The sequence below is a fragment of the Vidua macroura genome, chromosome 11 (assembly GCF_024509145.1).
Source record: "Vidua macroura isolate BioBank_ID:100142 chromosome 11, ASM2450914v1, whole genome shotgun sequence".
Taxonomy (NCBI): Eukaryota; Metazoa; Chordata; class Aves; order Passeriformes; family Viduidae; genus Vidua; species Vidua macroura.
The window spans coordinates 14,735,384-14,762,738 of NC_071581.1; the positions used below are offsets into that span (position 1 = coordinate 14,735,384).

Genomic DNA, 27,355 nt, shown 5'->3' on the forward strand with positions numbered 1-27,355 from the left:
GGCTGCTGAAAGTCCTTTTACTGATCCAACAGGGATCTGAGGTAAGGAGTTATCTCACCCCAGGTGTTCAGCAATGCTGTTATGAGTTAGCTGTGCTAACATTCAGCCCAGGCTTTAGACCCAAGCACACATTTCAGTCTGCTTGCCCCTGCTTTGCTGTCCACAGCCCACAGGATGAAACCCTCGTGGCCTTATGAAAAAGCAACATTATTAGAATGTTGCCCTGGAGTTAAAAAGAATTATTTGATAAAAGCCTATAAACTGAACAAGCAGACTTTCAACATCACAAGTAGGTTCCACAAAATGCTTTTAATGAAATGAAATTTCTGATGTCCATTAGTTCTGCTGACAGGGAATTATTAGAAGACTGCATCCACAAATTTGCCTGCTGTTTTCTAGAGCACTATTTCCATCCCCTTAATTCACCCATGCTTTTAACTAATCCACAATACTTAGTAAAGCAGTAGCAGAATCCACGGCTTGATTTAAACCAAGCTAGCATTAGTGATTCCCTGCTCTCCTAGACAGAACCAAGCATCTAAATCCTCATGTGCTTGAACAACTAACTTCCTGTTCATAAAATAACCTCCTGGTTGTGCTCAGGATGTGGAACTGATTCTTTACACAGCTCTCCATGCAAGAATCTGCTCCCAGAAAAAACTTTGCTTCTCTTGTGTCACGCTTATTCTCAAGTCCCATGGCCTTCATGAATTTGTGCCTTCCACTAGCAGAGCATGTGTGTGCAAGTGGGATTTCCCAGAGCAGCTGCCTTCCACCACAGCACATCTTCAGCCCCAGTAAGCTTCTCTCTAGCAAATAACAGCATTTCCCATCAGTAAAGTATCATGGAGAGAAAGGGACCCAAAAGCAGTAGCAGTTTTACTGTTGTGGAGCCTTTTAGGGGTCAGACAGTGCCTGGCAGTGCTGGGAGCTGCACTCCAGGCCAGACATTGCTTTCATCAGCCTTAAGGAGGTACCCAAAAGGAGCCATGTGTGTGAACAGGGTCAGCGCTGGCCAGAGGAGAAAGGATCTACTCATTTGCATGACTCTTTCTAAGCTTTTTTTTAATACAAAATTTGAGGGTTAATCAGGTTTGGTACAGATATCTCTATATATCAAAACAAGAAACGCCTCACAGTGTGATTTTAGTCTGGCTGTAGCAGAGAGTACTGTGATCCTAATTCCTAAAAAAAGGGACATTGTGTATCAGTCTTTTTGTTGAGTTTTAGGTGTTTTTTTTTGAGAAAAGCCCATTTTGCCCTGTAATAGAGGCTGGATCTTTTCATGTCCCTTTCTCTTAATGATTTAGGGAAAGGAGGGCACAGCTACCAATACTGCCCTCAATTCATGTTAACTCTTCCATCAAAACCTGAAGCTTTAATAAAAAAAAAATCTAAAAAAAGGAAAAAAGATAAGCCTGTTTCCTAGGTCAAGCACTAACTACATTTCTTCTCTTTTTTTGTCACCATGATATGGAATTTCTTCCATCATAGCCTGTTTAACACTCAGCTCCCTCATCTATTTCATGTCTATAAACAGCAACTCAGAATAAAAATACAGCTGAGCTGACAGTCAGGGAGCATCTCCTGCCTGGCAGCAAACCTGGCTGGTAGCGGTGCCCATCCCTGAGATGGAGAGAGGGCACCTGGGCTGCAGCAGCCCCGCACAAGCTCCTCACATCCCCACAAGGGGCTGTTTGCAGGCATTCCAGGCCATGGGCTTGCTTTAACCCACTCTTTTTCCTTTGCCCTGGCTCTCCTGCAGGCCCCAACGCTTTCACGGAGGCCGTGGCGTACATCCAGACTCAGTACGAGAGCAAGAACAAGTCGGCCAACAAGGAGATCTACACCCACATCACCTGCGCCACCGACACCAACAACATCCAGTTCGTCTTCGACGCCGTCACGGATGTCATCATCGCCAACAACCTGCGGGGATGCGGACTCTACTAAAGCTCCCTCCTCCCTCCTCTCCTGGCACCCGCCCGGAGTATCCTCCGCTCCCGCGGACAGGTCCTCCCTTTCCTTGTTTTTTCCTCCTCAGAAGATGACAAGGAAGAAATACATAATTCCCTCCTCCTGTCCCAGAAAACTCTGCAGCAAGTTCTGCTTTCCCCAGACCCATTTTATTTTATTTTGGTTCATTTTTGGTTCATCCCCTTGCTGCCCCGTTCTACTCCTCCGTTCTAATTCACAGTGTTGTGCAGGGAGCTAACGCATTTCCCACAAAGTGCATTTCAACTGCCAAAAGACAAAAATACTTCAGTTTTAAAGAGAGAAAAAAAAAATCAAAGCCTTAAAATACTGGTCAGGAACAGTGTAGTTTGGAACCAAAACTTCTATTTTGCCTTGAAAATTAAGGGATGTTGTTCATTCTCCTGGTTATTTGCCTTTTTTAAAAAACACTATTCCTTTGGGAAGTGCTAAATACAACCTGATCATTTTGAGGGTACCATACAGCTCCAGTTCTGACCCCAAAGCTGGAGGGTTTGGTGTTGACTGCAGCCACCATAGCTTGGATTTGTACATTCTCCTTTTTTCCAGACAGCTATTTGAACAAGTAAAACAGCCATATCAAGTTCTGCTGGTGTCTGAGTAACAGGGACACAGTAACAAAGCCTACTAAGCCTTGTCTAAAAGCATTCATTACTGGTACCAGTTTTACCTCAAGTTTTTCAAAATTAATGGTAAAATTTATCTAGTGGTTGCTGTAACCCATTTCTGAGGCACTTCCATGGAGGCCATGGAGGCACTGAGCTGGGACCCCTGGAGTGTAGGCAGTGAAGATGCCCCGGGAATGGTGTCCTGATGGACACTCCACACTCAGTGGCATCCTGACAAGGAATCCAGCCTGGGGACTTTTCCCACAGCACCTCCCAGCCTTAGTGATTCAGCAGAGCTGATGCTTCTGCAAACACACAGCATCACTTTCCAAACTTCAGCCTTGAAATGCTGGGTAGCACAAAAAATGATTAGCCCTGGCTTCTTGTAGGCAGAGTCTGATCTTCAAGTGCCTGAGATGGGGAAAGGTGCTTTGGGAAACCTCCCTGTGCTTGGGCAGCAGAAAAGTGTGCAAGAACCTCGTGGCCCTTCATTGCCCCTTGGGCATCTAAACCCCTTGAGAAGCCCAGCCTTGTGCTCTGAGCCTCCTTGGCTGAGCATAAGCCAGTGGCTTTCCTGTGTCACCTCCTGCCTGAGCACCCCAGAGAGACAGCTCCAGGGTTGTTGTCCCCAGCCAGGGCATCTCTTTACCAGTATTGAGAGGGATGGTTAACAGAGGCAAAGGAGAGCTCAGGGAGCTGATCTGAGTCAAGTGATGGAGTAGGAAAGAAAAGTGTAAGGAAAGGAAGAAGGAAGGACAGAGGAGAGGAGTGGGAAGGGCGAGGGTAGCACCCAGCACAGCAAATCTGGGGGCTCAGAGAGGACAAATGCAGGTGGGCTGAGGTACTTGTGGCCACCACCAAGAAACCTGGATGCTGCTGAGTCGAAGGCAGAAGGGAATGTGAGAGGTGGGGTGTCACCTTTGGGGACATGGAGGGATTCTTAGAAGTCCACCCCAAAAGCTTGTTTGTTGTCTGGGTGAGACAACCACCTCTGAGGTCCCACTCAGGGCCCACCTCACCTGGGGGCAGGTGGGCAATTTTGATCTGTGCCTCTTCTCTGCCTCCCTTAGAAGTCAATTATCTTGAAAAACATGAATCTTTGCAGGCTGGCCAGAAGTTCAACTGTCCTTCCTTGGGAGCCTGACCTAGGAGTGGCTTTCGGGTCTCAGGAAGTCTCTTCAGGGCTGTGGTTGAGAGGGACAATATCTCTTCTCACTGTGCCCATTGAGGAGAGATGGTGTGAGGGCAGCCCAGAGCAGCACAGCCCGAAGGGGAGGGGCCAGGTCAGCGTTCAGGAGACAGTGACAGGAACGCATAGGGTGCACAGGGGGGAGGAGAGTGAGAGAGACTTAGGGATCGTTTTGGGAGACAAGCTGCAGAAGGGAGACGAGGCAGATTGAGACAGCAGGAAGGATGGGAAGAGAAGGGCACCTGGGAGCCAGAGGAGAGTCCCCATCAGGGGCTGTGCTCTGCCACAACAGTATTTGTGGGACATTTGTGACAAATCCCCAGCAAGGGATATGAGCACCTGAGGCAAGCAGGGAAGGCCTGCAGAGGAAAACGAGGTGTCTGTCACCCATCCAAACAGCTACAGCCCAGCACGGCTGGTAACTGTCAGTAACCCCTAGAGAGCATTAAATGATGCATTTACTATTGTGCAGCAAGGACCTGCTGCTGCTCTGCTGGGCACTAACAGCAATAACACAACTCCCTGCCTCCCCTGCTCTGGCACAAGCCAGCATCCACCTTTCTCTTCATCATCTCAGCCTTAAAATGCCTCCAATGACATCAGCTCCTGCAAAGAGCTGGCCAGCAAAACCAGGAGCCCGTCTCTGCTCCTTATGCCACAGCCCACCCACACATCTGTCCGAGCCCCAGCACTAACAACACCCAGCATCCACGTGGGTGTTGTGTCAAGCCCAGGGCAAGAAAAACCACACATTGGTTACATTTGGTATGTAACCTGTGTAACCACTGGACCCAGAATGATGATGGCTGGTGCTGGCAGGGATGCAGATCTTTTATTAAGCTCTGTAAGAAGAGTTTGATCAGAAGCACTGGAGTTTTGGAGATGTTCTGTTCCCACCCCTTGCTGTGAATGATGTTTTATCCAAGCAAATAAGTAACAGAAGCTGTTCCCAGGGAAGGCAGCACCACACCAAGGCTTTGTGAGCTCCCAGCATAAAGCACACAGGAATATTTTGGTAAAGACAATTTAAATTAACTCCAAACTCTGCCAAATGCAGTCGAGTGGCCAGTGCTGGCTCAGTGCACTTTTACCGCTCTCCAGGCTTGATTCAGGTAACCCATTCCCAGCTTTGCCAGCTGGGAGGTCCAAGCCTCCTCTGCAGCTCCAGCAGGTGCCTGGCACATTGATGACCATCAACAGCTGGTACCCCATGGGGAGAAAGGGGAGAAAAAGCAGAGGAAATGTTGCCACAGAGAGCCTCTTCTTTCATTTTCTTTGGCATATTGTGTGTCTAAAGCTTCATCTCAGCTGCTGCTGCTGACATTCCCTCCTTCACACGAGTGTCATGAGGATTCACTGACAAATGCTGGAAGCAGCCTTTGGAAGATGAAATGCTTCCAGTGTTAAACACTACTATTTCTCCCGCTTGATGGCCGCGTATAGATTTGTGTCTGCAGAGCGCCTGCCAAATCATTACTCAGTGCTGGCTTCTGCGCCCTCCGAAGCCCTTCCTGAACAGATGTGCCTTCTGCAGGCAATCTTTTGCCCTGTGCTTTTTCTAAACACCAGCAATTCTTGCAGCAGTTGCCTAAAAAGTACCTTGAAATACATCTCCTGCTTTGAAAAGCCTTTTCTTAACAGCCCCTTGTGCTTTGCAATTGCCGTGCTCTGAATCCAGACCCTTGGAGAGCCAGAGCTGTGTTTTGCTTGCAGTTTCCACATAGCAGGGATGTTGCAACTGGTACAGCTGCATCAGAAATCCTACCAGGGCATGGAGGATAGCTTTTAAAAGCACACGATGGAAACAGCTATGTATACACCCTGCTGCCCTTCAAAGCTAATGTGGGAATTTGCAAAAAAGAAGAAAAAAAAAAAGCCCTTTTTGGGATGCAGAAGGTTTTTAATGACTCAGGTCACTGTTCCAGCAGCAGAAGCATCCAAGGGGTGTCAGCACTGAAAGTAGCATTAACAACTCATGATGAGCTTCAGACAGCAGCAAAAAGAAAGAAGGAAGCTCCCTGTTGGCTTGCTCCATAGTCAATGAGAGGGTCAGTTGTGGAGCCATGAGACCACAAAAATGCAAATAGCTTCTTTATTTAAACAACAATTTCAATGAAATAGAGAAACCCATACAAGAAAAGTCTTGCAGCGCTGCCAGGCTGAGCTGCAGAGCTCCCGGGGAGGATGCAGTAGCTGGGCTGGTTGGGAGAACGAGCAGTAACCATGCACCGGGAAAGCACACACTAAAATAGAGTGCCAGGCTGCCAAAGGCAGTTTTTAATCTTGCATATAGAAGTCGCACACAGTCTGGTTTTCACAGGGGGCCGGAGGAGCCCGGCGGAGCGGCAGGACAGCGGGAACGCTCGGTGCGGCCATCTGGCCCTGCCGTCTGCCAGCGCCGAGCGTCCCCGCTGCCCTGGCCTCCCGCTGCGCCGGGATGGTCACATTCCCACTGCCTGCCCACAGACACCTCCAACTACATCTCTCTCAGGAGTTTTGTACTGGAATCAGCTTCTTGCCTTCAGCCAGCTTTCCTGGATGGCTGGCCAGCCTGTCCCTCCATGGAGGGGAGAGCAGCCTCAGGAGGAGCCTGCCATGCCTCCTCTATCAATGTGATTTTGTTTCACTGGACACTAAAAGTATTAATGAGGGTGGTCTTTAATGTACATTAAAACATATCTGGTGGGTCTAATCTATCACGGCATGAGCCCAGTGCTTGGAAGATGAAATGCTTCCAGTGTTAAACACTACTATTTCTCCCACTTGATGGCAAGGGAACAGACTCCCCTTTGCCTGCAAGGGAACAGACCTTGTTCTCAGTCCAGGAGTGCAATCTCCAAGAGGTCAGGATGTGACATAGAAGATGTCCTTTTGCCAGAAGGTCCCCTTGTGCCCAGCCTCACTGTGCAGCTCAACAAGGCAGACATCGCCCCTGGGGGATTTGCAGTCAGTGCTGGGAAAGGGACCAACACAAACTGTTAGTTTGTGTGACATGTCCCAAGCTTTTTGTGGTCACAAAGTCTCCTGGAGCCAGGGAGAGTTGCTGAGTTCCTGGAAGAAGGCTGACCATCTGTCAAGTCAATTAGAGAAGCTTAGTTCCAGTGTGTTTGAGTGTTTCCATGGTTTGTCTTCAGGCTTACCACCAAAAACTCCACAACCATTTCCAAGGAGACTAAAACACTCCTTAGTGATCTGACACTGGACATGTCAAGGTCAGTAGAAATGGTGTTACTGAGCATCACCCTGGGCACCCAGACCCATCACTGACTTGCATCCCCAGTGCACCCATGAGAAAGCAGAGACGTGGTCCAAGTGGCACAAAATTGCAGACCACAGTCTTGCCTCCACCTCCCTGCAGGAGAGAGCTGGCAAACAGACCCCGAGGCTCCCTGAGACTTGAGGGTACCGTGTCATTTCTGAGCTCCAGCACTGACACAGGTAATTGATGCTGACAGATATAGGTACGTGACCTATATAGTTATACTGAGAATGTGGCTATGGGAAGGGACTTTGCACAGGACCACTCATGCCCCAAAAAACAGCCTGTGAGATTTTTATTTGTGTGCAAACACAAGCAAGTGCAGCCCTTAAACACCAATGCCTTAGTGAGAGGAGGACCAAAGCCTCCAGCTGGCATCCTGCAGGCAGAGGAAAAGGGAGCTGGATTCAAGAAACAGCCCCATCTCCCCAAGAGGGCAGCTCTGTTCAAAGACACTGGGTGCAGTAGGCACAGGGAGGGAAGACCAGGAGAAGAAGTAGAGGGGCTGGGAGCTGGCTGGATGCTCACTGTCCCAGGCCCTCTTCCACCCAGTGTCTTGGAATGTAGTGCAGGCAAGCAGCTCCAGAGCTAAAGCCACTGCTCCAGGTGGTGAGAAGAGATCATGGCAGGTAAAACCATTTTCAGCAGTGCTTGAGTCTCACCAGCTTTTCCAGTGCTGGACCAACCTGGTGATGCTGGGCAAGCAGACAGGATTGTTTAAGCACCAGCCATGGCCCTGTTAATTAGCCCAGTCCCTAATTTGTGCTCCTCAGCCCTATTCCCCCACCTCGTTTTTCCCACTTCAGCTCGACAAGGGAAGAGTGACCATCACCCCCTGTGGGCTCCTGCTCCCCATCACATTTCCCAGAGGATCACCGGAGGCCGTCACCATTTTCCTTTTGCTGGTTTCCCGCTGAATCATTTCTCCTGCATGTTTGATGGCCCAAACTGTATTAACTGTAATTTTGTACGAAGAGTGACTGTCCATTGGTTTAATAGAGCATTAGTTATTGTAATAATTTATTGGCTGTTGGTAATGTATTTATTAGTTACAAAATGTTAATAAAGTGCCAGCTCTTTTCTAGTGTGAGAGTGGTTTTATTGTGTCTCCATTGAGCACGTCCAGCTTCTCAAACTTATTATTTAACCTTATGGCTGTTCCACAAACACTTGCACAACACACAGCACCAGCTGTCTGCCAGAGCCTCATCCACCTAGAAATAAAGGATTTGAAAAGGATATAACCAAAAGATACTTCATTTTATGTAAGTATTTGGCAGGACTTTTTTTTCCTTTGCTCACCAGAGGCAGCAGCAGGGCAGAGCATCCATGCTGCCCCGCTGTTTCCTCCACTGCAACAGTTACAAATCCTTCACAAGTCACAAGCTTTGCTTTTCCACTGTCTCTTCGTGTGAGCACAAAATCCGAAGACCCACTCAACTCAGTAAATGGTGTTTTCTCCTCCTTGCAGTAGCACAAAACATGGAACATCCCTCCCTCTCTTTAAAACAATACTTGAGCCAGTTTGTTCTTTTATGTTTAAACTAAAGATCTTCCATTATTTGTGGAATAATATAGAAGTAAGGAATTTGAAGAAACCAAGGGAAAATTTTCTATAAACCTCAGCAAAGGAAAATGAATCATTGCTCCTATTGTCTTCACCAACTTCCAGTGATGTGGCTTCAGCTGGACCCATCCTCAGACAGGAATTCCCACATGGCCCATCCTATGAATCAGACAGAACTACAGGCCGGCCTTGAGAAAAGCAAATGGCTGAGAGTGAAAGGATTTTGCTTTGTGTATTGATACTGGGGATTTTTAGAACTTTCTCCAGGACACCATCCTGCTCAGATTCTGCCTGGGTGTTCAGAACCGTGAAGTCATCAGGGTTATTCTGCCTGAATGGGAATTCTCATTTCCTTGGGCAGAAGCTATATTTCAGTTGCTCTTCCACCATCACTTCTTTGTTTAAATATAATAAATGTATAGGACAACACCAGAGATGAACAAGGAAAAGCCCATCCTGATACTCTCCATGAAAATCTCAAGACCTAGCAATTTTGCAACAACCACAACTCAAGAAGAACCACATCCTTTGGTGGCAGCTTCAGTTTTCCCTATGAATAAAGCCTTTTTTTAATTTCAAGATAAGGATCAAATTGAAGTCCCCAGGCTTTGGAAAGCGCCTGCTTGGCATCCCCAGCTACTCTTTGTCAAGGAACCGACAGTGCAATCGCGAAGCCTTTCAAGATGAAATCAGACAGCTGCTAAATTTTGCATGCAAAAGCTACCGTTGAAGTGGAGCTAATAAAATGACTCACTAATAAAACATTCATGGAAAACTCCAAAATGTGTAATTGGGTCATCATTTCATTAGCAAACACATGTGTTCTCACAAATCTTCAGTGAGTCCAGAGCCCCCTTTGCTGCGCCTCCAAAGAAAGGGGCTGTGGGGGGACGTTGTGGGGGAGTGTTTGCTGCAGAAGGGTTCCCCACCCACTGCAGAGCCTTTCCATGAGATTTCCACAAGGCTTTTGTGAACAGCTGTGTCCCCATGTGAGCTTGAGGCACTTGAGCCAGAACTGGGGGGCTCAGCCCCCAGCAGGGGTTACAGGGAGGGGCAGCAATTTCAGACTTCACCAAGCCCTGGGCTTGCAGCAGAAGCTTTGCAAGTTCAAGTAGAAACGAGCCGGGTACAAACAAGGAAAGGGTCGCAGAGACTTCCTAAAACATCCCCCAAAGCTGTCAGAGGACTAGCAGGGAATGGCTTTCTGGTGATTCTAAGAGCAAGTTAATGATGGAGAAAATGCTTGGGAGCTCTTGGTGGGCCAGATCTGTCCTGTCCAGTGGCACCTTCACACTAACAGTGAGTGCATGCACCTGCATGGGAACACCTTGCTCTGTGGGGCCCTGTGGCAGCCAGTGGGGCACAGGACAACCTCACCTCACCTCCTCCTGTTCTGCTGTCTGCTCTCCACTTCTTAAGAAACTTTGGTAGCATAGGGGAAAGATGACTGTTTATGGGTTTTGTCCACATGTAAATGGTAAAAAAAAAAAGAAAAAAAAAACCCAACAAAACTACAGATTTTAGAAATTTACCCTTATGCTTCTACGCAAGCTTTTCCAAGCTTAAAGTCTACCTGGAGCAGCCTGCAAGCCCAGAACTCTCAGGAGAGCTGGGAAGTGGGCTGGCAGAGGCACCTGTACTGATTACCACTATGCAGGTTACCTACTTGGGCCACCTGGCCACCACAGGTATTTTCAAAGCTGACCTGAAGATTTTTCCAGGACAGGACCTGCCCCAACCTCTGGACAATACCTTGGCACTGGTCTCACTACAATGACACCACTCAGTGCCAAGTACCCTTGCAGGCAGGCCCATAGGCCCTGGGATGGCCAAAGCCCCTTCCGTCCCAGTCTCCATGCCAAGTGTGTCCAAGGTGCTGGCTGATGCTGTCTGTCCATCCTTTATTTGGGTTCTCCAAAGGATGCTTCAGGGGTACACAGTCTCTGAAGAGAGACAGGTCCCCTTCCCTACTCCTTTGGTGAGGCAGGGGAGGAGCAAATTACTTTTTTTCCCCCCACTCTTCCTTGAGGTTTCAAGTGCCTGCCCTGCTAGAGTGGCCCCACAGGGATGTGGGGGAGAATCAGCTGCAGCCCCACACCTGCCCTGGCCTCCAGCCCAAGAGGAGCACAGTACCCCATTTCCTCCACTTTTGTAACCCGCTCAAATTTACCACTGTCTTATTATAGAGATTTTTTTGCTTTCTAACCATTTCAATTCACAGAAATGTTCTCCTCTCCTCTAACTCTGTCTTTTCCTTCCTCTCTCCCTTCTCCTCCCTCTGCTCCCCTTTGCAGAACCGCATGCACGAATCTCTCATGCTCTTCGACTCCATCTGTAACAACAAATTCTTCATCGATACCTCCATCATTCTCTTCCTCAACAAGAAAGATCTATTTGCTGAGAAGATCAAGAAGTCACCTCTGACCATCTGCTTCCCTGAGTACACAGGTAGGTCCTGGGGCTGATGCAGCACAGCTGCTGTGACTCCCACCCTGCGCCACCAAGGCTGGGGGGACAGAGGGGACAGGGTGCCTTTGTGGGGTGCAAAAGCACTGCAAAAGCACCTTCATGGGCTGTGATGCAGCTCCAGCACCCCACTCATGGGCTGGGGCTGTGTCCTGGGTGGGGCAGTTTTTGTGGCAAAGGTGCCCAAGCAGCTGGTGGGACAGAGAGGGGGTCAAGACAAATGGAGAAGAGATGAAATGAGCCTGGGCACAGGGAGCTGTGGAAAGAAGACTTGGCAGGAGCTGACTGGCCACCACTGGAACCATCCTGTTTGCTGGTGGTTCCTGGGAATCTCCTGCGAGAGGAGGAGCTAAAACTCATGGTCCTTCAGGCTGCATCCTCCCAGGAGTGCCTTCAAGCTGGGTTTGGCTGGGGGAGGAGAGAGCCCCTTTACAGCAGGAATCTGTGGAACTACAAGAGAATCATCCATTTTGTAGTGAAACCAACATGGCCTGGGGAAAAGGATAAATAACCAAGAAGATGGGCAAGAATAGATACTTTGGAATTCTCTAAGAGAAAGAAAAAAGACAGTTTAAATTCAGACTCCGGCATGCCCTGCAGATACTGAGATGTCTGTGAACTGTTCCACCCAGAGCACATCCATGCTGGATGCCAAACCCTGGGGACAAGGAAGCCCCCCAGCGAGATGGCACCCATTCCCCTACAGCATAAATACACCAGCATTTCCACCAGAGGCATTCAGGTTCTCCATCCCGAAGGCACCAGCACTTTCCTCACAGCCACCTGGTAGAACAAACCAGACTATCCCACATGCAGCTGTATGGCACAGCCTGGCTACCCCACAGAGGGGCACAGCCCGGTGGCACCAGCCCAGCCTCCTTCTCCTTCAGCCACCCCTGCATCAGGAATGAGGGGAACCAGCAAGCTGGGAAAGGAAAATAAATCTCCAGATAATAGCAGCTCTTGCAAAGGCGATTCCAGGGGTGTAACTCAGCTTTGTGGCTTCCCGCGAGGGGCCAGCGCAGCCTCTGCCGCTGCCCTAAGCAGATTAATGCAATAATGCACATTTTTCGGCTCAAACATCTGGCGCCTCTCCAGCCCACCTTCCCAAAGCAAACCTCCCAGTCACGGAGCCCGCAGGCAGCACGTGTGTCCCCACACGGCTGCTGGGGACGGTGCCTGGGGTGAGACCCCCACCCAGCCCAGGCGGGGCACACAGGGGCTCAGCCCCACCGAGGGGGTACAGCCGGTGTCCATGGGTGATGTTGGGGTGGCCACCAACCCTCCAGGCCATCCCTCCCCCTGCCTGGCCGAGGGGTCACCAAACCTTCCCCGCACAGTGAGGAGCAGTGTGGGGGTGCACCACGGGGACATCCCTCGGGCACAGCCCGGCTGGGCACAGCTGGGGGATCCTGCCCTTCCTGGGGGGAAAAGGGGAGAGGGCGGAGCAGCAACACCTGGGGAAGGAGGAGCCCTCAACAGGGCTTAGGTTTGACGGGTTTTCAGGGAAAATGGGGCAGAGGGGGAGCAGAAGGGTAATGGGGGTGCAAAGGAGGGAGATGGGAGGAAAATGGACTCTGCTAAGGGGTGAAGAGGAGGGTGGGTGAAAATAAATAGTTTTGCCAGTTTCTGTTACAATGAAAGCGCTTCGCAAGCAGCACGGGGCCGGGTGTGCGGGAGGGTGGCGGCCCTCAGCCCTGACCCCCGCTCTGCCCGCAGGTCCCAACACCTACGAGGATGCGGCCGCCTACATCCAAGCACAATTCGAGAGCAAAAACCGCTCCCCCAACAAGGAGATTTACTGCCACATGACGTGTGCCACAGACACGAACAACATCCAGGTGGTTTTTGACGCCGTCACCGACATCATCATTGCCAACAACCTGCGGGGCTGCGGCTTGTACTGACCCCCGCGGCGCACAGCGACTGCTTGGGTGGCGATCCCGGCGCCAGGAGAGAAAAGAAACATAAAAATAACAGGAAAAAAAAAAAAAACCCAAAGCAACCACACACAGACACACAGACACACACACGCGCGCGGGGAGAAAAAAAAAAAAAAAAAAAAAAAAAAGAAAAAAAAAAGAAACGAAAAAAAACAGATTGAAGGAGAGAAAAAAAAATGTCATCATAATCATGTGAGTTGGTAAATAAAAAGGCATAAGGAAAAATTATATATATACGTATATATATATATAAAAAAAAAATCCACACCCACCTTTTTAGTTTGTTTTTTTGAACCGCCTTCTCCCATCAGGCTCCTCCCTCCAGCCCCCAGTGTCCCACCCTGGGGGCCCCCCGTGGGCCGGGGGGGCTCTGCCCGGCCCCACCATCCCAGCAACTGCCCCGGCACCAGGCAGGGAAAGGGGGACAGGGGCAACGCCTGGGGTCACTCTGGTTCTCCTCCCAGCAGTTATTTGACCATGGGCTGCTATTTTAAAATTATGATTATTGTAATTCATTATTGTGGGTTGGCTTTTTGAAATTATAATTATTTTGATTTTTTTTTTTTCCAGCATGGGCAAGGCCGGGCTGCCTCTGCCTGTCCCCGGTCCCGCTGCCACCTTCAGAAACAAAAAGATTTTTCTTTTTTCTTTTTTTCTTTTTTTCTTTTTTTTTTTTTTTTTTTTATTTTTTTAATAAAGAAGGAGGGGAAAAATTGAAAACTGCCCCTGGCCACATGTCACAGCTAAAAAGGGAAACAACAAGCAGATCTTCTCCCATTTCCCACCCTGACTGTTCGGGGGGAAGGCTGCAGTGGGGGCATCCTCTGCCTGCTCCCTTCCCAGGGTTTCAGGGGGGTTTAGGTCAGATTTTTTGAATTTCCACACCAATTCAGGCCAAAGCCCTCACCAGCCGGAGCCGGCGGGTTTTTCCCATTTTTTCCCTCCTGGTTTAACAACTCCCTGCTCCTGGTCACTGCTCACTCTCCAGGTCCGTATCCAAAAGCACAGCTTGGCCCCCCCAACCACAATCCCCCCCATCCCTCCTTCAGGGCTGACCAGGGACATCAGGGAGGGCTATACAAATATATATATATTTTGTTTAATTTTATTTTTGTTTAGAGTATTTTTTTGTTTTCGTTTTATTTTTAACTCTTTCCAGTGAATGCTTTTTTGTGCTGCTTTTCTCTCCCCCTCTCCTGCCCTAGTCTTCTCTCCCTTTTAGTGAATGGTGTTTTCTCTCTCATGTGGGGATGTTTGTGCTGCAAAATAAGAAAAAAGGGGAAAAAAAAAGAAAAAAAAAACTTTAAAAAGCAAACTTAAAAAAAAAGCAAGAATGAAAATAATTTAAAAATTTTAAAAAACACACACAAAACCACAAAAAAATAATTAAAAACTAATAAAAAAAACCAACAAAAATCGAATGTAGTGTTTACATTGAAGCCACTGTTTTCATGACCAATCCCTCGTCATTTCTACTTTGATTAGTAACCAGACGTCTTCACAGTTTCACTTTTACGAGTTACCTTTGCTGAAGAAGAGCAGTCACACCTGTTCAAAAGAAAATGAGTAAATAAAGAGGAAACTTAAAAAAGATATTATATATATATATATATAAAAAGCGCCAGGTCTTTCTAAGCCTTTCTATTACCAATCAGTGAGGTTTCTGTGATATATTACACACTGCCAATCTCTTTCTCTGACTAATGGAAAAATTCATGTGTAGCTCAATAAAGAGAATGTTTGTCTGTACCCCGGGCTCTCCCTCCCGCGCCTCCGCCTCCTTCTTTCCCCCGCGCCGCCTGCCTCCTTCCAAAGAGAGGAGGAAGAAATACCAAAAACCACATTTTGGGGGGATTTGCTGCTGGTTGCAGAGGGAGAGGAGAAGGAACTACAGATTGGTGTAAGTATAGAATGGGTGTAAATCTTAAGAAAGCAGTTCGTGGAAGCTCTCTGGTGCTTCCAAAGCAAAGGTCCCCCCTGCAAAAGATCCCCCCAGGCAAGAAAAGATTTTTATTTCTTTAGGGAATGCAAAGCTAATCACCAGGGTGAGTCCTTCATTCATGGCAACATCACAAATCCCACAATATTCAAGTTTTTCCCCCTAACATAGAGGAAGGTTTTCCAATGAAGTTAAAATTTTCTCCCTGCTGCTCAGGGAGATTCAGGGTTTGTTTGGATTTTGGAGGAGGTTGGGGTTTTTTCCTACAGTTTGGGTTTTTCTTGCACTCTCCATCATCCCAGCTCCCTAGCTCCTGTGCATGCCAGCACTGGGCACCGTGACCACAGGTGGGACACTTGGAGAGGCAGTGGCCCCTGGGCACAGCATTGGCACTGTCTGGCACGGGGCTGGCTCTGGGCACCACACCTGACATCCCCTCCCGTACCACGGAACGCTTCCGAACCCCACGGGACCACCCAGGGATGGAGCCATGGCAAGGTGACCCAGGCACCCAGGGCCCCCCGTGCCCCCTGCCCAGCCCGAGGAGGGAGGGGTGCTTGGCAGAGACTCCTGCACGCAGCAGCAGCAGCTCCTGACCAACACGGCTTTTCCAAGGCTCCTGCTGTTTACAGCCACCAGAAGCGAATGCTGGCACTGGGAAAGTCGATCAGGCCTCTCCTCAGATGACCTCCCTTTCCAGGGAGGCAGAGCCAGCCAAGAGGCCACCACTGGTCCTGCGCTCCTCTGCACAAACCAGCCTTTCATGGCTCAAGTAGGTCATTGTGCGGCGGTGCTGCAGGCAAAGGTGCCATCCAGTGGCTGGCCAGGGTCCACTCCTCAGGGAGCTGCCGGGAAAAGTCAGGAGCACAACAGAAGCCTGGAAAGAACAGCCCGAGTCTCTGAAACATACCCACCATGAGAAATCATACTACAGGAATTTACAAACAATTTCCAACACTGATCAAGGTTTTATTTTTGTTTCATTGGGGTTTTTTTAACAGTAAAAACAAAACAGCTGTGTTCAAAGCAAAACCAAAGATCTCAAAAAAAATTTTTGAGGTTTACTAACAGCATTGCAAGGTAAGGCTTCCCAAAGAGTTTTATTGAAATAAATTATTTTCACCTAAACATCAATGCAATTCCTCTCATTAAATTCACCTTCACCTAAAAACCAACAGTAAAAAAATTACCAACAATTCTAGATAATACTGGGCTCCTTCTAAAGGACGGTGAAACTAGAACTCTTCAGAAGTTTAAAAATTAAGTCACTGCCATGTAAAATTCAACTATGTAAGCTAGCGGCGGCGGCGCCAAGGGGATCTCAAAAACTCTTAAGAAAATCCAGGTTAGCAGGTTGGGCTGCAGCCAGCCAAGGTCCAGCTGCTCCCATTCCTCCAGTCTTTCTGAATAAACTCAGGGTGAGGTTGTGGGGTTAAAAACGAAATAAAAAGCAAGATAATGGAGCGATCTCTGCACCGTCCCATTCGTGTTGTGCTGGAGTCCAGGACAGGCAGGTTTTAGTTTTGACTCCCTCGGCTCATGGTAACACTGTAACCTCGCCTTAGGTCCCTCTTCTTCACTGGATCCCCCTCTGTCCCTCACTTCTTCCTGGACATAAAAGGCAAAGGAAAAGCACAGCCCTGGGGATGAACAGAGCCAAACCTCTGCCAGTGCAGAAGAGCCCAGCAACAGTGAACTATTCTATGCGGGAATTGGCGCTTTGCTGCACAATTCATGAATTCAGGTTTTTCTGTGTTGTGTAGCCAGACAACTTCATCCAGTGTAAGAATCTCCCAACGAGACTCCCCAGCCCTTCAAGCTGCCCTACGTAACACCCTTGGCTGCTGAAGGAACAGGGACTGAGAAGCCTGCTCGTCTAACACAGGGCTTGCTGCAAGCTTCTAAGCTTCCTTCCCTCGGAGTAACTGCCCCTGATCCCGAGCAGAAGATGCCCGTGCACTCCGTGACCTGCACCCACAGCTACCTCAGAACACACTTCCCCAGTCTCTGCTGTGCCGTCAGCCCCATAGCTCATGCCAGCTGCAGAAGTCATGCCCGTGGTTTAGAAATTGCCTTTTGTTGTGTAGAGGATCAACGTCACATAGAAAATATTACAAAAAAGGTTAATTTGTCAGCTGTCCAAACATTATTAGACCACATGCTTTATACAGCAGAGAGGCAGCCAGCTCACTCGGCAGCACAGCCAGCTGAACTCTGAAGAGACACTTTCTTGCTGGTATAGAAAGCGCAGGGTTTTTCGTACGTAATTTATTTATTCAACGTTGCTCACGAGGAGGAGGAAGGAGGGGCAGCGAGCGCTAAGAGTTTTGCTGCATCTGAAGTCTCCGTTCGGCGGCGGCAGCGAGGGTCCTGCGGCGCAGGGTGACGGCGTCTGCTGTTGCTCCCTCGGGCAAAGGCTTCTCTGTGCTCAGCTCCTCATCGGAGGTTTTGTTTAAGTAACGCCTGAGGGAAAAAAGGAAAAGATGAGTGAGCAGAACCCACCTCGTTCTGGCTCTGAAAAATGCATTGCCGCAGTGGGGAGGGCTGGAAGGCAAACTAGGAGGAAAATGCCTCAATAAAAGTGCACACAAGTTACGTGCTCCTAAAAAAAGCCTGTGTCACCTACAACAGGCTCTGCAGAGTTGGCAGAAGCTCTTAGGTTTTGTTGCAGGATCCTTGTGCCTGTGGGAAGGAGCAGTTCTAAAGTTGAGGGCTGTCCTCAACTCAGAGCCATTCACAGCAGGTGAGTTACTGACTCCCTCTGTTCCTGTTACTCCACTCCTCAGCCTCTGGCACTGCCTACAAGGCACTCCCTGATGACAGCAGCTAAGTCAGTGACAGAAGGGGCACTAGGGGCTGCACAGCATAAGGTAAGGCCAGAGGGCAAGGAAGTTGCTGCCAAAGTTAACATCCCAGTGAATTTTTACATTTTAATGGCAAAAAAACAGTCGTTTGAAATTCAACAGCTCTTCAAACCAGTAAACCAGAAAGTCAAAAATACTCTTGTCTTCCTAAAAGACATTTTTTCAAACATCAAGGAAAAATTAAGTCTAGGAGCAAGTCTGTTTATAGACTTATAAATGGTGTCACACCCCCAGGTATTTATAAGGCATTTCAGTGTGGAAAAGAAAAAAAGCAGCTGTAGCCTGAGAACACCAAAGGACTCAGAACTCAGTGGGGTTGTTGTAGACCATCTCGGCAGTGTCCCTACAATACGAAGGAAGGGAAAACACTTGTTAAGAACACTACAAAGTTTTTTCTACATCACTAAAATACTCTTCCTATTCTGCTTAATCAGCAACTGGATGCTAGTAAAGTCTACCAACATAACTGGAATACCAGAAAAGTTTAATTCTACCTGTAACAGCTATTACTGGTTGGGCTAAAAGAAACAGTTCAAGTTGGTCCCCCTCTCTTCAGTGGTGCTGACTGGCTGGTGCTGAGCTCCTCTGGTGAGGTCTAGTAAGGGTCACCTGTCAGATCTGCACTGCTCTGGGCTCTGTATCTGGAAAAAGTGGTGCCTGACAGGAATTTCAGTTGTAATAGCACAGGCAGTGAGGGCTGATACCTGTGCCAGGAGCCAAACTAAAGACTGCTAAAAGACTCAGCCCAAGTAACCTGTTCTCAGTACATTCTTAGATTAAAGCCCTCTGAAGCTGGAAAAATCAGCCTTTGATTTCAAAGAGCTTTGGATGAACTGCACAGGAAGCTGTGTGCATGTTGGGACACATGATGCTATTTCTGAGTTGGGTTTAGCAGTACAGCATCCTTAGTCTGCTGTGACAGATGTATTAATTCCTCTTACTGGTTTTCACATCAACTCAGGCTCTCAGTGGTCCAAATCCATTTGAAACCCATTCTGGGGGACTCCACCTGAGTGGCCAGGCTGGAGTTTTAGGAAGGAACATACTTTCGAGCTTGTTGCAACAAGTCCTCCTTCCGCTGAACCAACATACGCTGCCTTTCATCAGCTGACTTGGAAAAGCGACTTCCCCTGGCCTCAAAATCTTCTGCTTCATTAGGTTCTGCTTCCATTTCATTGAATTCCACCATTTCTTCCAGTCTGGAGTTCAGTTCAAGTGGCACTCTCTCAGTCTAAGAGAAAAGGAAATAAAGCATACATCTTTGCAAAATTTGGGCTTCTTTGCATCAAAACAAGAAGCTATAAAGAACTGTCGTTTTCTGAGGCACTGGAAGAAACCAGAGTCTCACCTGCTATACCCAATTCCTTTGGGTTCCTTTGAAAAGCCCAGCCAAAAAACTGAACAAAGCTGTTTCAAACCATGCTCAAAGATCCTGTATCCTATAACATTTTATCTTTCATGCCATGTTTGAAAGTAATGTCAAAGACAAACATTAATTACTCATAATTAATGCTCTCTGAAAATGGGGCATTTGAAAGTCAGATTCTGCAGCTGACTTGACAAGTGATGCAACAGTAAAGAGTTGAAAAAGCAGAAATCCACATACTAAGGAAAGAATAACAAATGTATTTGCAAAGATAATTTGTGCTCAAGAAGGGAATTCATGAGGCTTCGGTTCACTGGGTTCTGCAGCACCCAAATTATTCTGGATTAGACTGCTGGAGCAAGGCTGACAACCATCCCAAGCATGGTGTGCCAAGAGAGGAGCTGGCAGCTCCCACATGGCACCTCTCTCCCCTGACAGCCAGCTGATAACACTAACCCGAAAACTGAGCTGCTGGATGATGGTGTGGGTTCGGCAGCAGAGGTGAAACAGCACACCCTGATCACACCCTGCCACACACGATCACATCAGCCCTGCGATGCAGAACCACGCTGAGAGCCAAGAGTGGTGGCATCAAGAAACAAATCATCTCAAGCAAGCACTGAAGAGTGTAGCCATCATTTGGTATCCCAGAGGACGACTCAAGCCAGTGGGATGCTCCAAGGCAGTATTGGCCAAGGCAGCTCCTACTGCCTAGTTTGGGGCCTTTGGCAGAGCTGCCGAGGAGCCGCAATGGCCGATTCCCTGGGATTGCTGCTCCAGCCCCAACGGCCCGGATGTGGCAGCATCACAGCACAACACACAGGCTTAGGCAGCTGATGTGCAAAACAAGCTGAGTCATCCCAAAGCCCTAGAGACAGGCCAGTAACACCATCTCCCCGACACAACGCCTTCAGAGAGCAAACACCGAGACAAATGTCACTGCCCATTAGGTAGGTGAGCCAAGCAGGAATCCCGGAGACCAAGTCAGTACAGTCACTGCAACCTCAAACACAAGTGCAGGTGTTCAGCCTCTCTCAGCAAAACCACCAGTGCTGCAATTTACCAGAGGGCTCCAGTACACATACAAATGCACTGGGATAGCATAGGGGCAACCACTGGACTGCCTCAAAGCACTGCCACACCCCTGAGGAGGGAGGGAGAGCCCCATAGAATGGTCCAATGGATTGTACTGGGGGCCAAGATGACCTTGGCAGACCCAGTGGAACAGGTACAGAGCAACTCAATTGCTGTTTCCAATTCTCACACAGGTGGGCAGGGAAAAGGGAAGCCTTGCTGGGGGAAGCAGTGAGGAGGCCACTCATTGCAGTCAATGTTCAGACAAGACCACTCGTTTTTCCCCCTGGGCCATTTGTATCGGAAGACGCAAGCTGACTCACCTAAAGTTTGGGGGTTTTCCATAAGGTTACAGAGATTCAAAAATCGATGGTCAGAGCCCAATCCTCTATTGAAGCACAGGAACAGTTACCAAGGAGGTTTTAGAGACAAAACTATCACAGCTAATTGCAGTAAAGGTTATGACAAGCCTCAGTAATGCAGCAGAACAAGATGCAGAAGCCTGTATACTACAGAAACTATTCTTCTTTCAGGCTCCAAGAGAAGAAGTTTCATGAAAGCCATGGGATGCCTCAGAAGCGTCTCTAAATAGCCACCAAGTACTTAAGCAAGGGAGGGCATATAGCAGAGGAATGGAGAGGAGGCAAAGCATTATGCACATTCCAACGCACAGCTGGAGAGAAGCACGTGCACAGTGCCGCACTAAGGGTACAGGCCAGGACTGATAGAGGCTGGCAGTATTTAGAGCATTATCTCACAAACATGTAACATGATTTTATACCATTATGGTGCGCAGAGATGCCTCTCAACTACCATTAGATTTTATCAGCACTGACTCCCCAAAACCACAAGGTACAATTGGGGAAAAAAGCCCCAGTCATTAGCTCTATCTTAAGACCTTTGAACTCTAAGTAGAATGAAGTCATAATATGACATAAGGCACTAGGAAAACCAACACTTGAAGAGTTCTTTTATTTGAGAGTCTTAGGTGCCCTAAGAAGTCAAGCAGAACTCATAGGTTGTTGTTGATCTCCACTTGCTGTTGGAGATCTACAAAGATTCCCAGTGGGTATGCTGCTTAAAAAAAAAAAAAAAGGTAGAATGCTTGTAAAACTTACTCTAAGGCTGCAGCACAAAGGAACTGGAGTTTCCACAGCCTCTCTCAGAGACTGTGTCATAAGGTGTCAAGGTCTGTCTATCCACAAATTGGAAATTCAAGTCATACTCAGAGAAGATTATGGCAGCTTCTAATGTCCCTTCCCACTTGCCTTTAAAAAGCTTCTCAAAACTCCAGTGAACCCTGCTGAAGTAGCTTGTTTGCTGCTTGCCCTTTTCTCACAGACAAGCCTTTGATTGACTACAGCAACAGATTCTTCTGGCAAGCAGAAAGAGATACACCAGCACCAGGTATTTAGTTACAAATTAAAATCAAAATCAAGGGGACACCAAAGTGACAGGAGTTTCCTAGAGCCAGAGGCTCCCAAGGCTCCTCTCCACAACAGAAATACTCTCAACAGCAAGGAGTTAAGTAAGACTCCTTGGTAGAATTCTAAGTTTTGTAAGAAGAGTGAGCAGTTTGTCCAAAGGCAGCCTAAGCTAACACTAAATGCACAAAGCATTTCTGAGGCAGGAAGAGGACAGTAGCCCCTTCCAGCTTCCACAGCACTACCCAGCAGCATGTTTCTCTCTATGCATGGCAGTCTCAGTCTCCCACTTCAGCTCTTGCCTATGATTCCCTCCTTTGGCACAGTACATATCCATCCAGGAAAACAGAGGCCACCAGTTCATCCCCCACAAGTAGCCACCAGCAGCCCAACTAAACTGTGGGATATTCACAACTGTTCTGCTGTCTCCAGGTCATCTCTGTGCTATCCTACATGATAAAAACAGGTTCTCCATCCAAACCACCATTTGCTCCAGCCAGAGCACATCATCTGAGCAGAGCTCAGCAGCATTGCAAAGCAAAAAGGCATCTCTATTAGAGAGCATGTGCTCAGTGCTGTAATGTATGGACACCACTCCCAGGTTTTTCAGGTTCTGTAGAAGGAAGGACAGAAATACAGGCAGTGACAGGCAGGAGGGAAGAAAGATGAAAAGCAACACAATCATTCCAAATGGGATTTGAAGCCAGAATCAAGCTAAGGATAACTAGTTAGATACCATTTGTACTAAGAGAGGTTTGTCTTACTACAGAGCAGAGCAAATGCCTCCAAAACCTCCAAAGAAACCCAAAAATGCCTGATCCAGACCAAGATTTCCATTCCTGCAGTTCTGTAGCTGCTGCCTCAGGCTCTTATCAAATATCTGTACCATCACTACCACTTCTTCCTCAGCCTCAACTGCAGAATCAGACCAAATCAAAAGGGCTTTTGTCTTGCAATCCGTTAACAAGGGAACTGCCACAGTTGAATTCCAGGTAGTAACAGGTTGGCTATTCAGGTCACTAAAGGCTGCAGAGAAAGTCACACACCTCACAAATTCACTCAGCCAGCAGAAAGGGAGATTTACAAAACAGAAACCCTCAGGTGTCACTATTACAGTCAGGGAAAACAAAAGTGAAATGAGATCTTACTTTAGTCACAGGGTAATTTTGTTTCCCTGCCACACTTTAGATAGCACATACTGCTTAGTAAAGGCCTTAGCAAAGAACAGAAAAACCCATTATTGTGCTTTGTATACAGAAGGGCTGTTATCTCTTGGTCCAGTTCATATCTCACTCCATTCCCACCAAAGCTCCCCATGTCCTAAAGTGCTTCCTCCAGAACACAAAAGAATTCTTATACTCAAAAAAAAAAAAAAATACTCCTCCTTTTAATGGAAGTGTTTGGAGATGTATAGAATGGGAATGAGAAGAAAAAGGGGAAGAGCAAAGCAACCTGCTCTACATATTCCACAGACAGGCATGGGCTGACCAGACATGAAAAGAGACATGATGATCTTCTGTTCTTTGTACCATTTGAGAGCACTTTCCCTCAAGGAAGAAAAAGAAAAGCACACAAATAATCCTCTACAGGGGCACTATATTCATATCTGATTTATCTGCCTGACTGTGTTAGCTCTGATGTGAAATGCAAGGAAAGGCTACCACCAGCCTGACCTGCTTACAGAACCAAAGGCACCTACCAGTCCATGCAGCTTCTAATTGTGCTTTCTGCCCATTGTTATGCCAATTTACCTGTGTGACAGTTCCAGTATCCTCCTGATCAGCACTGTGCCTTTCCACAGGGTTGTTCAGTGCAGGTCTAATGCTATCTGCACGCTGAAATGCAAGCATCATGGGTTTAATACAGTGTGGGAAATAGCAAAAAAAATCCTGAGTTCTTTGAACACATTCAAACTCTGCCCTCTACAATGTCAGGCATTGTGTTCAGTTTAGAAACAGGTAAGTTAGCAATAAACAGAATACTCTGTATTGAGAGAGAATTGTCTCTGCTTCCCCACACATAGACTCCAGATAACAGTACTATCTGATGTGCACAGAACCAGAATTCAATATTGTTATTAACAGAAACACTGTCCCCAGACTGCTTTATGAAATCTACTGGCACTAACTAAGAACAAGGCAGCATTTTGATGACATTCTTTGCAAAAAAATGTTCCTAAGTGGTACAATTCAATTATCTGTCAGCAGAGAAATCAACTGGAAATGTTCTAAAAGCTCTGCACAAGAGAGACTCGGAAGAGCTGCTTTAACTGAGCAAATATTTGTCTCTTTTCTAGCTAGGACATTTTCAATATATTTTTGGTACATGACTGAATACACAGCATTTACAGAGATTTTAACAAAGGGAAAAACAAATCCCAGATTCACCAGTGCTTTAACTCATTTCATTCCCCTCAGTCATTATTAAGAGGCTCAGTGCTCGGATAAGAAAGAAAGTAATTTTAGGTGCACAGTTTTATGACTCACCTGTGTGGGGAAAGGCACCTGGATGCGCCCTTCTAGGATGTTGTCAGTGGTGATCTCTACAGAACGAGTTAGCTGCAGATCCTGCAGAACTAAATGATAAGGAACCTGAGGGAACATCTCCTGAATCTGATGGGCCTGGAGAAAGCAATACAGTCAGTATCAGCAGTAAATAGAAGTTAGTTGATAAGTATGTCAACAGAAAGAGATTAAAAATATTACCAGCTCAAAGATGCTGCTTATGATATGCAAACCCACAGACAGAAAGAAAAGAGAAAGAAAACCCATGCTGGCTGTGACTTACAGGGCAATATGCTGCCTCCACTAAAGTCAACACCCAAACTGCAGCTCCTAGGGAGACACCACATGGCCCTGAACAGTGCCTGTAGATGCACAAAGCTTTCAAAGGCTTCCCAACCCTCTTCTTATAACAGCCTTTTTAATAAAGGTCTATACAAAACTCTTGGGTGACTGAAAGTTAGATCAACACTGGGAAGAAAAAAAATATTTTGCTTTTTGCCATATTGGTTCCAAAATGGTACCGACATGGACAAGTGAAGTTTTAATAAGCCACTCCCTCCAGCCACCCTCCCTACAAACCAGTTTAATAGGGTCTGAAAATCCAATTACATTAAACTGAGTTGTCAGGGAACTGTTATTATTGAATTCCAAGTTAAATAATATCCAAATTAAGTAAGGTAAGAAGGAAGACAAATAATATGTTTTTAGAGTCCAACAATTAGATTTCATTTAATATTTAAATGTCTAGTTCCACTAATGCCCAAAGTCATGTGGGGGCAGAGGGGAATGAGAATGGCAATAAGAAAAGAAAGGTGGAAGGAGTTTTGAGAACAAAGCAAAAACTATGCACCAACTGACAGTGAGTTCCAACACAAGAAACTACTGCAAACCTAACCCTCCACTGTACTAACTTGTGACCAAACCAACTGATTCAGCATTTCAGCCTCTGGCTTTCCCCTCAAAATACTTCCCTAGGTTTTTATTCAGTAACACAAAGGAAAATGTCACTTATTTTGTATTAAAAATGTGTAACACTTTAATGATTTGCTAACCTTTAACCAGCTTTCCATTGAAGTAAGACATTTTAATATAAGTTGCTACTGTACTTTTGATAATACACAATCCTAAAAATATCATTATCCTTATCCTTAACAAAAGCCCATTTGTGTCACTGTGTCCAGTAAAAGAAAAATTAAACTGACCTCAGATGGAGAGTTCCTGCATATTTAACTAATAAATCATGTGCCAGCATCTTTTTGATCCCTCCCTGCCTCAAACAGCCTATAAATAGTGGCCTTACCCTGGTGCTGTTTAAACAGAAGTATAGGCTATGTGTGGGAAAGACCTAATATTCAGAAAATTTCATCACTTTATGAGACACCTCACTGAACATTTATTACCATGGTATAGAACACAGTAGCTTGAAGAATTCAAAGGAAACAGCACTTCTCAAAAAATGAAGTGTTTCATAAGGACACATCCTTTTCTTTTTGTAGAGTTTTTATGGACAAATTCAACAAATATGGAATTTCATCATCTATACTTCTATCATCATCATGAATCAGCAAAAGCTGAGGGTGCTAGAGAGCCCACCTTACACTGATAAGACACTGAAATTGCTATCTTGAAGCTTAGTGCTATTAAAGATTAAAAAAAACTTTGATCAGTTACTACTTGACCAACAGCTAAATTCTCTTGTTACAGACTCACACCCTTTGGTGGTACAAGTTGTCACAGAAGTACTGAAAAAGTTGCATGAAGCAAGCTGAGAAAAAGTCTACTCATTTACCCAGGAAGTACATGTCATTCTTCTACCTCATTCACTTACCTCCAGACCTGTTCTTTTATGCTGGCACATTTGAACCCAAATACAGCCCTAATTTCAATGAAGTAAAGCTTCAGTGAGTTTTCTGAGCTTCTCTCAGAAAAACAGCTTTCATCTAGTGTCTTACCACTGTTTTGACTTCCTTCCCCTTTATGTTCTCCATCTCCATGTAACCCTTTCCCCTACACAACACAAACAGGAAGGCTGAGGTGCAGTCTCACCATAACATTGAGCTGGGAGTTGCTGGCTTGTGCAATTCCGAGGATGTTGGTGGTGTGCATCACTTCCACAGAAAAACTGGGCAGCCAGCTGGCAATTCGGGAGCCTGGGAGTAAGAAGTCACCAAGAAAGTCAAGAAAGAGCATGAGAATCTCAGCAGGCCAAGTACTTCTACATGTATTTAACATAAATCGTTATATTCCACAAGGTATGTGCCGGGAGTTCTGCAGTGCAATCTATCCCTAAGGTCTCCCAGAGATGGAGATGGCTGGAGTGAATCAGTAACTGCCCATACTCTCTTCAAACACACTGTCAGAGTGGTATAACAATCTGGGGGCTGGAATAGGATCAAGGAAGTAACACATCCTTGTTTTCTTTTTTTAATGTTCCTATTAAAGTGAAAATTAAAATAATCCAGAGTCAAATCCAGTTCTGGAATATATGAATATGAATCCAGCAATTTTACAAAAACAGTACAGCTTCTAAGCAACCTGAATCCAGGCCCAATCTCAGGGTCACCACTGAGAAATACTACTTCAAAGGGACACAGAGTAACTGAACAAAGTGACTGCTGCAATTGTGTGCTTCAGCTCAGCAGAGTAGGGCACATGGGTGGCTTCCTCCTCCTTCTGTGCTGCCAATTAAATAAACACAGGCTTTGCTCTATGCCACTTCTCCTTCTATCTCCATGGTAATTCTGCAGGTCTCCAAGACACTGGAGAGCACTGGGGAGGACAGCCATCAAAAATACTGTGTTATTCTAAACAAATATGTCCTTTGGAGACATAAAGCACCCCAGAAGTGGAAGCCATGCAGAAGCTATCAGCCAGTTTCCATGTACCTAGAAATTGTCTGACCCTTCTCTGACCATTATTCTCCCCCTACAATCTCCAAAGATTTCAAAACAAGCACAGATGAGGAATAGTCACTGTGTAAGTTTGCAGTGAGCATTTCAACTGCCTCATGGGTGCTCCACAAGGGCGGAGCCCAAAGTTGAATATTTGCAGTACTGAAATCATCTGAGAAACACCAAGAGTGCCATCAAAATCTGGGAGAAGACCAGCATGCACCAATACCAAAACTCTAATAAAATCTGGAACACAAACAACATAA

General features: G+C 46.8%; 2 protein-coding genes across 4 annotated transcripts in view; one reads left to right on the forward strand and one right to left on the reverse strand.

The window, feature by feature from the left end:
* The window catches only part of GNAO1 (G protein subunit alpha o1), a 141,806-nt gene extending 127,030 nt beyond the window's left edge, over window positions 1-14,776 (forward strand). Inside the window, exons 7-8 of one of the 2 annotated variants that reach the window (XM_053987268.1) lie at window positions 10,913-11,066; window positions 12,804-14,776. In XM_053987268.1, coding sequence (XP_053843243.1) covers window positions 10,913-11,066; window positions 12,804-12,991 — 342 coding nt within the window. In that variant the 3' untranslated portion in view covers window positions 12,992-14,776. Of the gene's footprint in view, window positions 1-1,765; window positions 8,142-10,912; window positions 11,067-12,803 lie in introns of those variants that run through there. The other variant, XM_053987267.1, reaches the window with a different exon arrangement.
* Window positions 14,777-15,914: 1,138 nt separating this feature from the next.
* AMFR (autocrine motility factor receptor) overlaps window positions 15,915-27,355 on the reverse strand; it is a 28,360-nt gene continuing 16,919 nt past the window's right edge. For both annotated transcript variants that reach the window (XM_053987369.1, XM_053987370.1), the window contains exons 10-14: window positions 26,245-26,348; window positions 24,181-24,315; window positions 23,446-23,529; window positions 18,877-19,061; window positions 15,915-17,429 (exon numbers count right to left, since the gene is read on the reverse strand). In XM_053987369.1, the coding sequence (XP_053843344.1) occupies window positions 17,285-17,429; window positions 18,877-19,061; window positions 23,446-23,529; window positions 24,181-24,315; window positions 26,245-26,348 (653 nt within the window). In that variant the 3' untranslated portion in view covers window positions 15,915-17,284. The remainder of the gene's footprint in view (window positions 17,430-18,876; window positions 19,062-23,445; window positions 23,530-24,180; window positions 24,316-26,244; window positions 26,349-27,355) is intronic.